At 47.4% G+C, this 12,487-nt stretch overlaps 1 protein-coding gene across 2 annotated transcripts; it reads left to right on the top strand.

Annotated features, from left to right (window-relative positions):
• The first annotated feature begins 137 nt into the window (after positions 1-137).
• On the top strand, positions 138-12,161 carry LOC117052475 (aflatoxin B1 aldehyde reductase member 2-like). Of its 2 annotated transcripts, none has more exons than XM_033159439.1 (7): positions 138-420; positions 6,374-6,561; positions 7,569-7,673; positions 8,605-8,701; positions 9,133-9,235; positions 9,672-9,801; positions 11,745-12,161. In XM_033159439.1, exons 1-7 carry the CDS (start codon positions 204-206, stop codon positions 11,904-11,906), a joined length of 1,002 nt encoding a protein of 333 aa, XP_033015330.1. In that variant the 5' UTR covers positions 138-203; the 3' UTR covers positions 11,907-12,161. The 2 variants fall into 2 exon arrangements, with proteins under 2 accessions (XP_033015330.1, XP_033015329.1); XM_033159438.1 differs by lacking the exon at positions 138-420 and adding an exon at positions 3,395-3,686.
• The last annotated feature ends 326 nt before the right edge of the window (positions 12,162-12,487 follow it).

A 12,487-nucleotide genomic window follows, 5' to 3' on the forward strand; every position in this document is an offset into this window, starting at 1 on the left:
CTTGAAGGCAGCACTTTTAAAACAGGCGTACAAAACGGCACGCTGCAAAATAGCATGCTCTAAAAAGACGTTGCAGGAATTTTGAGACTGCCCCTTACCTGGGAACGGAAGGCGTGGCGTCACGCGTGCTTAAAAGGAGGTTTCCCAGCTGGTCGCGAGTTCGAGTCCATCCGGAGGCAGATCGAGCTGTTGCAGCTGCTGGGATGTCGGGGCTACGCGGGCAGAGCCGCGGGGTGCGCTCGGTGCTGGGCACCATGGAGTTCGGGCGGAAGGCAGACGCGGCGGCCAGCGTGGCGATGCTGCGCGCGTTTCTGGCCCGCGGGCACTGCGAGCTAGATACCGCGCATATTTACGCGGGGGGCGAGTCGGAGCGGATCCTGGGCGCCTGGTTGGCGGCTGAACCCAAGGCTGCGGCGGCAGGTGGGTCGATGGAATGGGGGGCCGGACGGAGACGAAGGCTGCTCCAGACGTTGCCCAGTCCAGCGGGTCAGCAATGGTTCCTCTGAGCGCATGCAAAGTGTCTGTCTGTCTGTCTCTCTCTCTCACACACACACACACACATACACACCCGCCAGTAATCACCTGTTCTAGATTCGAATCGAGTTCTGTGCACACGCTCAGAGGCTCTCGGAAGGGCTGACTCTCAAGGGTACAGCACCTGCCTTGCATTAGGGCTGCAGGTGTGTGCCTTGCCTGAAACCCTGGAGAGCAGCTGCTGCCAGTCAGTGTAGATGGACCAAGGGATCAGAGTAAGGTAGTTTCCTATGATCTGTTGTCTTCTATCTAGTCCAGCCTGCAAAAAAATCAACAACCAGCAACCAAGCAATGGTGCGTTTGAGCATGTGTGGAGTGCATCTCTTTGTCTTCTCCTACCCTCCACCCTTCCAATGCAGTCAAAAGTGATCCACCCTCATTCCTCCCCTAGATAGACTCCCTGCCATTAATCTAGATTCCAGAAATGGGGGAGATATGGACCATCAGCGCAGCCATTGCTCTCCTACTGCTCTGCAAATGTTCTCTGGCAGCAACCCCCATCATCATCCCCAACCTGCCTTGCCGATGATCAGGATTAGTGAGAGATCATAAGAGTTGTGGAGTTAGAAGGGACCCAAGGGTCATCCAGTCCAGCCCGCTGCAAATGCAGGAGTTAAATTGTGAGTTCAGTGGCATCTGGAAGGCCATGGTAGTGTCCCATCTCTGGGTGTCCCTTTGCCACTTGGAGTGCAGTCATTTAAATATGAACCAGTTGCCCCACTCCCCCAATTCCAGTTAGATTCCTGCAGCAAGCAAGAGCCTAAGCAGCATAATTCCAACTGCTTTCAACCTTTGCTCTTACTGTTCTTTCTTTCCAGGGTTGGGCATCTCGTTAATCAACAATCTGGAAATCAAAAGGACTATTTGCATTGTTACCTTTGTTCCAGCTGACAAAATCTCCTGTTAGTGCGGCAAAGGCTTGCTTAGGGGCCTGAGATGGGAAGGCACTCTGCACATGCTCAGAGTTGGGCCTTGCTGATCTGTTGCTGACTTGTATTATGGCCTTTGTCTAGGAAATGGAGGGGAAATTTACTACTTTCTTTTAATTCCTATTTTACTGCTCATTTGCCCAGTACGGAGAGATCCTTTTGGGGCTCCTTACCATCCCTGAACAATTTGGTAAACCTAACCCCTGGTCATTTATGAACGGGTTAAAAAGAGCTAATGGACAGGATTGGTCTGATCCAGGACGATTCTTACAATTTGGGGACAGGTCAACCTGCAGCTTTGAGCTACGAGATGGAACTTCCACAATCAGTGGCAGTATACCTGGGATCCCTTCCAACTTTACAATTATGTGGATCTGTGATCCAATATGGCAGGGTGAGCGGGGGGAACCTTTTTCTGCAGTCCAGGCAAGCAAGGAGTATTGCCAGGCTTCAAGGATACTTTCCAACACCTGAGGAGGGTTCAAAGCAGAGCCATTAAGAGCTGTGGCTTGGGAACAGTCCAAAAGGCAAAATAGGCAGATCTGGAGGGCCGCATGTAGCCCAAGGTCCTGGAGTTTCTGATAATTTCACACACCCTTCTTTCCTGTGTTTGGCAGGAGCTCAGGTTCGTTTGGTTCCCTTATCTCATCCTCTTCTCCACCAGTCAAGATGGCCTCCAAGTCACCTTACTGACTCACCTTGCTGACACTGTAGAACCCGCAGCCAGCTTTTAGTAAGCTCTTTGGGGCGCAGACCTACCGTTCTGTTACAGTGGTACCTCAGGTTAAGAACTTAATTCGTTCTGGAGGTCCCTTCTTAACCTGAGGTACCACTTTAGCTAATGGGGCCTCCCGCTGCCACGGTGGCGCAATTTCTGTTCTCATCCTGAGGTAAAGTTCTTAACCCAAGGTATTACTTCCGGGTTAGCGGAGTCTGTAACCTGAAGCGTTTGTAACCCGAGGTACCACTGTATTATGCTGAACAGTGATGGCAATTGAGGGTGATTGTAAAAACAGTGCCTCTGAGTGTGCACAGAGCATTTCCGCTCTCTGAAGGCTTCCCTCCTTCTTGTCATTAGGCCTTTTTTTTTTTTAATTAAAAAAAAAGTCATTCCTAGCCCAATTTTCCTCCAGAGGAGTTCAAGGTGGGGGCTTGTATCCAATGCTAGTCCTACTCGGAGTAGACCGACCAAAGTTACTAGACACGGATAACTTAGGTCCATTCAGTTGGAAGCAGTAATGTTCCTGAATACCAGTTGCTGGAAACGGCAGGAAGGGAGAGTACTTTTGCATTACGCTTTTGAGCATCCCATAATATCCACTGTGAGAACAGGATGCTGCCCTAGAATCCACTAGGCTGTTTTTTCTGCTTGTGGACTTCCTGAATGCCCTTGTTTGCCAGTGATTTTTGTGGTTGTTATCTATCTATTTGCCAGTTTTAAAATACCACTTGATTGACGAAAACCTCTCTAAACGGTTCATATCCAAACTATGCAAAACTTTTACTAAAAAGTGCCAATAAAAGTCAAAAGCTCAAGAAGAAACAGGCACAGAAATTATCAGCCTACTGATAAATTTATCAGCCAGCAGTTTTAAAACAGGGACAACAAATGACATACATTAAGCAAATAAATGATATATTCCAAATTGAATCTTGGCCAAGCCTACCTGGCAGGGCTGTTGCTAGGATTAAATGAGGAACGGCAGGGAGAAATATTGAGCTCCTTGGAGGAAAAGATGGGATGGAAATGCAATAAATAAATAAAACAAACAAACGAAGGTTAAAATGGCATGGCAGGATAAGGGACCCGAATTTATCCGGCAAGGCTCTTCCTTTGCTTCTGGAATCAGGAAATTCGAGACGGTCCCTTCGCCTGGGAGGGGGTAGGAAAGGAGGCGCTGACGCATGCGCAGAGAAGGGTGATGCGATTGCCTTTGCCCAGGACGCGGACCTGGTGGCGAGTTCGAGTTCTGCCAGAGGCAGTTCGAGCTGCTGCAGCCGCCGGGATGTCGGGGCTCCGCGGGCAGAGCCGCGGGGTGCGCTCGGTGCTGGGCACCATGGAGTTCGGGCGGAGGGCAGACAAGGCGGCCAGCGGGGCGATGCTGCGCGCGTTCCTGGCCCGCGGGCACTGCGAGGTGGATACCGCGCATATGTACGCGGGGGGCGAGTCGGAGCGGATCCTGGGCGCCTGGCTGGCAGCTGAACCCGTAGCTGCGGCGGCAGGTGGGTCGGGCTGCTCTAGACGTTGTTGAGCCCAGCTGGCTGGCAACGGTTCCTCTGAGCGCGTGCAGAGTGCCTCGCACGCATTTACACGTAGCCGCGAACTCTCAGCGGAGCTTCATAAGGATTCGAATCGAGTTCCGTGTTGCAGGCGCCCTATAGGAATCCTGGCTGGAAGGGAGGAGCTGAGTGGGAGTGGGAGACCATCTGTCTTGCATGCAGAAGGTCCCCAATTCCATTCCCACGGGCATCTCAGGGTTGGCCTGGGAATGCACCGTGCCTGAAACACTGGAGAGCTGCTGCCGGTCAGTGTTGACATAACTGGGCTCAGTGGACCAGTGGTCTGACTCTGTTTAAGACAGCTCCCTCTGACACGCTGAGGGGGGTGGTCTCCTGCCTAGACCAGCGTGCAAAACAACAACAACAACAACAACAGAGCAACGGTGCATTTGAGAATGCGCCGAGTGCATTTCTCTCTCCTATCTCCCCACCCTTTCCATGCAGTCAAAACTAATCCAACTCCACCCCATCCCCCATTTTAAACCCATGTGCGACTGTCCTCATTCTTTGTGTTTATTTTATAGTTTGGCCTTTCATTTTCTTAATTTTCATCTGTTGTTCCAGCAACATCTGGAAGGCCAGAGAAGTCCCCCACTCCAGACTTGAAACATGGATTTCCCATCTCTGGGTGAAGCCTTGCCCACTGAAGCTCAAAAATAGTTGCTAAACCTCCACACACACACCCCTCCAGATTCTTAATTAGATTCCTTCACTAACCAGGCCCATTAGCAACATAATCCCTGCAACTTTTGATCTCTCTCTGCTCTTAAATTTATTGCCTCCGAGGGTTGATAATCTGGTTATTCAACAAACCAAAGGGCTGGAAATCAATCAAAAGGGCTGTCGGCACTTCTAAAACCCTTGCCTTTATTCCAGTGGTCAAAAGTCTCCTGGGAGTTTGCAAAAATCCCCGATTATACTGAAAGCCTTCCCACCTAATCTCTGATGTCTGGAGGCCAGTTGGACTTGCTAAGCTGCTTGAGAAGGGAAAGGAAATTTGAACATAAAATTACAGAAGCTGGAAGGGACCCAGAGGGTCATCTAGTCCAACCCCCCCTGCAATGCCAGCATCTCAACTAAAGCATCCATGGCAGATGTCTCCTCTTTCCCGGGCTAAACATTCCCAGATCCCTCAAGTCTATCTGCCTGCCTTATTAATATTTCCAGTTACAGGTGGGTAGCCATGTTGGTCTGCCATAGTCGAAACAAAATAGAAAATTCTTTCCAGTAGCACCTTGGAGACCAACTGAGTTTGTTCTTGGTATGAGCAAGTGTGCATGCACACGAAAGCTCATACCAAGAACAAACTCAGTTGGTCTCTAAGGTGCTACTGGAAAGAATTTTCTATTTTGTTTTGTTAATATTTGTTTGCTCCTCATCCTGCTTTGGGGGGCTCCTCTTTACAGAATGCAGTCCAAGTTCCTTTACCTTCCCTGATCATCATCTTCTCTGGCAATCACTCGTAGCCTAGCAAGATTGTCTTCCACGAACACGATTTTAAAAGTGAGTCCGTAAGTGACTGTGGAGGCCAATTCTGGATCCACATGTCCTTCCACAGTGGGGACCTGGGTTTCCGGGCAGGAGTTGATCATGGTGAGGGTTTGCCAAAGGGTCTTCCTCTTCGCACATTTCTCCCCTTCGTCCTGAGTTTGAGCGTCTTCAAATCCCATGACGCCTTTGCTAAAGGCTATTTCTCCAATTGGAACGGTCTCAGGCCAGTGTTTCCCAGTTGTCGGCGTTTGTCCTACATTTTGTTTAGATTTGCCTTGAGAGAGTCTTTAAACCTCTTTTGTCGACCACCGGCATTACGCTTTCTGTTTTAAAGTTCGGAATAGAGCGGTTGCTTTGAAAGACGATCATCGGGCATCCGCACAACATGACCAGTACAACAAAGTTGATGTTGAGGAATCAATTGCTTTGACACTGGTGATCTTTGCTTCTTCCAGGACACTGGCATTATAGAATCATGGAGTTGGAAGAGACCACAAGGGCCATCCAGTCCAACCCCCTGCCAAGCAGGAAACACCATCAAAGCATTCCTGACAGATGGCTGTCAAGCCTCTGCTTAAAGACCTCCAAAGAAAGAGACTCCACCACACTCCTTGGCAGCAAATTCCACTGTCCAACAGCTCTCACTGTCAGGAAGTTCTTCCTAATGTTTAGGTGGCATCTTCTTTCTTGTAGTTTGAATCCATTGCCCCGTGTCTGCTTCTCTGGAGCAGCAGAAAACAACCTTTCTCCCTCCTCTATATGACATCCTTTTATATATTTGAACATGGCTATCATATCACCCCTTAACCTTCTCTTCTCCAGGCTAAACATACCCAGCTCCCTAAGCCGTTCCTCATAAGGCATCGTTTCCAGGCCTTTGACCATTAGTTTTCCTGTCTTCCCAAGGGAGGTGTAAAATTTTTCGGAGACACCTTTAATAGAATCTTTTGGGCAGTTGGAGAAGGTGTTTATAAGTGGTCCATGTTTCACAAGCATACAGTAAGGTTGGGTTTTGGGTGTGTTTTCGGAAGACGCCTGTGCATGAATTTGTTTTGTTTGTAGATCATTGCACGCTGACCAACGCACAGTCTTTGCGGTAAGGCTCTACTTCCCTGATCTCCTCCTCTCTTCCCCACCAGTCAAGGTAGCCACCAAGGCAAATCCATTGGAAGGCAATACTCTGAAGGCTGATGGCGTCCGCTCTCAACTGGAGACGTCCCTCCAGAGGCTGCAGGCGAAGAGTGTCGACCTCTTCTACCTCCATATGCCCGACCACAAGACCCCCCTGGAAGAGACTCTGAAGGCCTGCAATGAGCTACACAGAGAGGTGTGGAAAGTGGGGTTTTCTGGGGAGGCGGGACAGGAAGCTGACTCTCATGACTGGGCAGCTCATCTGGGCCTCCCCATCGATGGTGTTTGATGTGCTGCTTTTGTATCCCCCTTTCCTTCTAAACGAATCGGGGCGCCTTCCCATCCCCGAGTTAAAATAACACACATGCAAGGCCTGTAATATTCCACAATGGTGTCTGGAATAGAAGGGGTGCAAAGGTCACGAGTTCCGTTCCGACCGGCGTTCGGCACAATCAGCCATGCTTCCTTTCTGCTGCAGTTCACCTTCTGCCAAATACAAACCTTGTTTGTCTCGCTCTTGTCTGCTATCTGACCTAAAGTTGCATCGCTGTTTAAGTCACTTACAGTACATTTGCTCTGACGTCAAGGAAACACCCAAACAGTGGGGGGGGGCATTAATCAGATTTTATTAATTTATTTGCATTTACATTTCACCTTTTTTCATCCCAAGGAGCTCCGGGTGGCGTACATTATGGCCACAACTTATGCAATTTAGCTTGGGTGCATTGAGTTTTATTCACATGGCAAACAATTAAATTAAATTAAATTAAATTAAATTAAATTAGAAAGGGGCAGAGAGAGGATGGGGTACCAGGAAAAATGAGTTTGGTGATCCTGCATGGTATTGAAATTAATGGGTTTTGACTTCACATGATTTTGGCTTTAGGTGCAATCCCTGGAATGTAACCCCCATGCCGCTTGTGGGCCTACTGTACATGGTTCTTACCTGCCCTCCTAATTAATTTAATTTAATCCAATCCAATCCATTTTAGGTAAGGCTAAGAGGCAGTGACTGGTCTCCCACAGTCATCCATTCATGGCTGAGAGGGGATTTGAACCCTCGTCTCCCATGTCCCTAGTTCTCATTTAACCACCATATCCTTTGGTCTGATCCAGCACCTAGTTTCCTCTTCTGGTCTTAAGACTCTCCGTGAACATAGAGCTAAAAATACAGAGGCTTATTTGTTGTTTTTCTTCCGACAGGGTAAGTTTAAGGAACTGGGTCTCTCCAACTATGCCTCGTGGCAGGTGGCGGAAATCTATGGCATCTGCAAGGCCAACAACTGGGTGTTGCCAACGGTGTACCAGGTGAGAGCTGGGTGGACCAATGGAGGTCTTCTCCCCAGGGTTTTGGTCAGGGCTGGGCAACCTGTGACCCCACCAGACATGTCTGGACTCTCACCTTCCATCACTCTTGACCATTGACCAAGCTGGTAGTGGTTTAAGTCCGTGTATTAGAATCATACAATTGTAGCGTTGGAAAGTCCTGCAATAAATCTACAAAGCCCAACCCTTATATTCCGGCTCAGTCACTGAGACCACCTACAGGAGTGTTGCTGGTTGTTCTCTTTAATGTTTGATGTTGCGTTGTGTTGTTGCTATTTGTCGGGAGCTGCCCAGAGTGGCTGGGGGCAACCCAGTCAGATGGGCAGCATATACAGGTACATAATAAATTATTGTTGTTGTTATCTGAGTAGACAAGGCTCATTTAACAAGAAACCAAGCTTTTATTGGCCCAGTCCTGTGGAATTCTCTGCCAACAGGTGCCTTCTGTGCCATCCTTTAGACTCATGCTGAAAATGTATCTGTTCTGCCTGGCTTACGCAGGTAGTTCGGAATACATATTTCCATAATAGCTGATTTCCGATTTTTTAAAAAATAATAATACGGTTTTTATTGGATGAACACCAATTGCTGGAAACTGAAGGAGGGGAGAGGACTCTTGTGTTTCAATCTTGCTTGCAGCTGTCCCATTGGGGCAACACTGCTGCCTGATGATGTTGATGATTTAGATTTCTATACTGCCCTTCATCTGAGGCTCACAGGGCAGTTTACAGTATGTATGAAAGCACAAAAATCCACAACATAATTGGAAACAGAACAATCTTTCTCTCCCCTCCCTTCTCCCGATGTCAATCGGCAGGGAGTTCCAAAGGTGTCGCCACAATAAATGACCAGTTTCTTACAAATGAAGAATTTTTATGAATTCTTTATTATTATTTGTCTTTTTTCCCCAAAGGGCATGTACAACGCTACGACACGCCAAGTGGAGACAGAATTGCTGCCATGCCTTAGACATTTTGGGATTCGATTCTACGCATATAATCCACTGGCAGGTACAGGTCTGGCAAGGAATGGCAAGGAATAGGGATGTTTCAATGGGAGGGCTGAAAAACTTTAGGCACTAGGTGAAAATGTTTCTCTTCAATCAGGCGTCCGGCTGATTAACAATCTATGGTTTTTAAATGTGTGGGGGTGTTGTTGTTTTTGCAAGTATTGGTCTTGTTTTTGTTTTGTGTTGTCATTTTGTATTTTTCCTGTTGTGAACTGCCTTGGGATCTTCGCACAAAATATGCATTTAACAAATGCACACTTATTAAATGCGTTGTTGTTGCTGTTTTATGGGCAGAATGACAGACAGAAATCCAAAGAGGTGCTGGAGTTTTAGCTGTGGGGTGAGAAGGGAGTGGGTTGACCTAAGTGAAGCATCTTCATTTATAAGGTTCTAGTCCTTAATGTTTGGGTGTTGAACTTTCACCTCTTGCAGGAGGGCTCCTGACTGGGAGGTACAAGTACGAAGATAAAGACTCGAACCAGCAGCCAGCTAGCAGGTTTTTCGGCAATGACTGGGCCAAAGTCTACAGGGACAGGTATGTCTAAAAATGGCAAAAGGGGCTTACATCTTGAAGGCAGGAGGCGAGTCAGTTCTGTTGATTTAGGAAGAGGCTAGCTTCTTCAACACGGGGGCAACAAACTGCTAATGTTGGGAAAGCAGTTCTTGTTTTTTGGATGAAAGAGGTCAGAGCAATACATGTGGGGTTAGGGGCGTGATTTTGTTGGCCACGGCACTAAATGGAACCTCTAGGTGCAGAGGCAGTCTACCTCTGAACACCAGGTGCTGCCTCCGCATTCTGCATGTGGACCAGATGGCCTGATACAATTTTAACTGCCATCTATTACTGCCATTTTGCTTTGTTTATTATGTAAGATTCATTCAGATATATAGATACACATATAAACATGCAGAATGTAAATGACCTTATTTTTTATTTTATTTTAATTTATTTATTTAAAAAACCTCTGCAGGTATTGGAAGAAGCATCATTTCCAGGGGGTGGACTTGGTCGAGAAAGCCCTCCATGAGGCGTATGGCTCAGACACACCCAGCTTGACTTCAGCCGCCCTGCGTTGGATGTACCATCACTCAAAGCTGCAGGTAATGAACTTTGCTGCCAGCCCGGTATGGTACGGGGAAGACGTTTGTGTGTGTGTGACTGAGGCCAGGTCTAAACTGTTGTATTCCCAAAACAGAATCAATAAATGACTTCTGGTAGGTCTAATATTCTGGAGGTGACATATGCTACTTATATCCCATGCTCTCAATTTTTTATCCTCACAACCACCCTGCAAGATGCGTCAAGGGGAAACCTATAACAACAACAACAACAACAACAACAACAATTTATTTATTTATTTATACCCCACCCATCTGGCTGGGTTTCCCCAGTCACTCTTGTTGCAGCGGCTTCCAACAAAAGATTAAAAATACATTAAAACATCAGTCATTAAAAACGTCCCTAAACAGGGCTGCCTTCAGGTGTCTTCTAAAAGTCAGATGGTTGTTTATTTGACATCTGATGGGAGGGCGTTCCACAGGACAGGCACCACTGCTGAGAAGGCCCTCTGCCTCTTTCCCTGTAACTTTGCTTCTCGCAGTGAGGGAACCGCCAGAAGACCCTCGGAGATGGACCTTAGTTCAGTGGCTGAACGATGGGGTTGGAGACGCTCCTTCAGGTATACTGGGCCGAGGCCGTTTAGGGCTTTCAAGGTCAGCACCGACACTTTGAATTTTGCTCGGAAACGTACTGGGAGCCAATGAAGGTCTTGTAAGCAAGAGCAGAGCACAAGTTCCATAGCTTAACTTTGCGCTGCGTGAAGGACTTCCTTCCAATTCAGTGTTCCTCAAACTTGGGCCCCTGGCTGTGGTCGGGACTACAACTCCCATCATCCCTAACTAGCATGACCTGCGGTCAGGGATGATGGGAGTTGTAGTCCGACAACAGCCGGGGACCTGCGTTTTGAGAAGCACTGTTCTAATCCAAGGAGGAGAGGCTATGAATGGCTTCTAGCTCAGCCACCATGGTCGGAGGCAGCAGCGCTTCTGAATAACAGAGACTGGAACCTACAGGAGGGGAGAGTTGCTCTTGTGCTCACATCTTGCTTGTAGGTTTCCCAGGGGGGCATCTGGTTGGCCACTGTGAGAACAGGATGCTGGACAAGATGGGCCACTGGCCTGATCCAGCGGAAGGCTCTTATATTTTTTTAATGTCCCGAGTCTTCCATTATTATTATCAATCAATCACTTTATTTCAGCTTTAAGCTCATATAAAACAAAACTTAAGACAAATACACACACACAGTTAAATTTAAAAATGAATGACCATAAAAGTCTTGATAAAGATACAAAATTAAATATGGGAATTATAAGGAAATTTCACTTTCCAAACAGCAGTCCAGTACGTCATCATTATTATTGTTATTTTGCCAATTCTTAAGTTTCCAATTTTGTTCCAAATTACATTCAAGTTTTCAACCGATTTCATACAGATTTAAAAATTAACAGCCTTCTTCCATGTTTCTAATCCCTCCCTTGTCCTGCTTGTGTTATATATATATATATATATATTTAGCTATTTGCCATTCCACTCATTACAGTTATTATTATTATTTTTATCATTTCCCTTCACAGTTGGCTGCTCCAATAACAAATCCTGCCCCTGCTTTTATTTAACTATAATACAGTGGTACCTCGGTTTTCAAATGTAATCTGTTCCGGAAGACCACCTGTTTGAAAACCGAGGCACAAAGGGGCGGTCTGCAATTTCAGTGGAAAAATGGGGGGGGGGGACCTCAGCGGAAGCTGTTCGACTTCTGAGGCACGTTTGAAAACGGAATCATTTACTTCTTGGTTTTTGGTGTTCGGAAACCGAAATATTGGGCTTCCGAGATGCCACTGTATATCCCAAATGTCCAAATGAGGCGTCCTTTTTTCATATTAAAAATCCAAAATGTTCTTTTAATTTTGCTGTCGGCTTTGCCCTTTCTCGTAAGCCGAGTTTTCCAGTGTTCACCTTTCCTGCTTCTTGCTCTTTTCCCTAGGCTGACCTTGGAGATGCTGTGATCATTGGGATGTCCACCATGGAACAGCTGCAGGAGAATCTCAAGTACAGCGAGGAGGGTCCCCTCCTGCCCGGGGTGGTCGAGGCCTTTGAGAGAGCTTGGCATCTCACAGCTCACGACTGCCCCAACTACTTCCGCTGAAGGCTTTTGCAGCCTCGAGGAGAAACGAGAGCACCCATCGGAGACCCCCCACACACACACCTCTGGACTCTCGTTTCGCCACAAACACCCTCTTCTGCTTCAGAGATTCCTCCCTTTCTCACGAGCGGAATAAATCCAAGCCAACACCTCTGCGGCCTTAGATCAAGAGAGCACTTTTCCCTGGCAAGATTTCTGCAACGCTTTCTGGGTCCCTGAAAGTGGGCTCATCCTTCAAAAATAAAAATCTTGGTTGCACGTTATGCATGCCATGTAGATGCTTCTAACACTTTGGAACTCCCTGCCTGTTGATATCAGGCAGGTATCTTCGCTATACCTTTTGGTGCCTGCTAAAACCATTAAAAACCATTTAAAAGGGACGCGGGTGGCGCTGTGGGTTAAACCACAGAGCCTAGGGCTAGCTGATCAGAAGGTCGGCAGTTCGAATCCCTGCGACGGGGTGAGCTCCCGTTGCTCGGTCCCAGCTCCTGCCCACCTAGCAGTTCGAAAGCACGTCAAAGTGCAAGTAGATAAATGGGTACTGCTACAGCGGGAAGGTAATCAGTGTTTCCATACGCTGCTCT

This window comes from Lacerta agilis, chromosome 8 (assembly GCF_009819535.1).
Source record: "Lacerta agilis isolate rLacAgi1 chromosome 8, rLacAgi1.pri, whole genome shotgun sequence".
NCBI classification, from domain to species: Eukaryota; Metazoa; Chordata; class Lepidosauria; order Squamata; family Lacertidae; genus Lacerta; species Lacerta agilis.

Bases quoted from the DNA above. Each gene is read 5' to 3' on its own strand.
- LOC117052475 (XM_033159439.1), top strand. From the start codon at position 204: ATGTCGGGGCTACGCGGGCAGAGCCGCGGGGTGCGCTCGGTGCTGGGC. The intron at 6,562-7,568 runs GTGTGGAAAGTG...TTCTTCCGACAG, and splicing joins GCAATGAGCTACACAGAGAG to GGTAAGTTTAAGGAACTGGG. The intron at 7,674-8,604 runs GTGAGAGCTGGG...TTTTCCCCAAAG, and splicing joins TGTTGCCAACGGTGTACCAG to GGCATGTACAACGCTACGAC.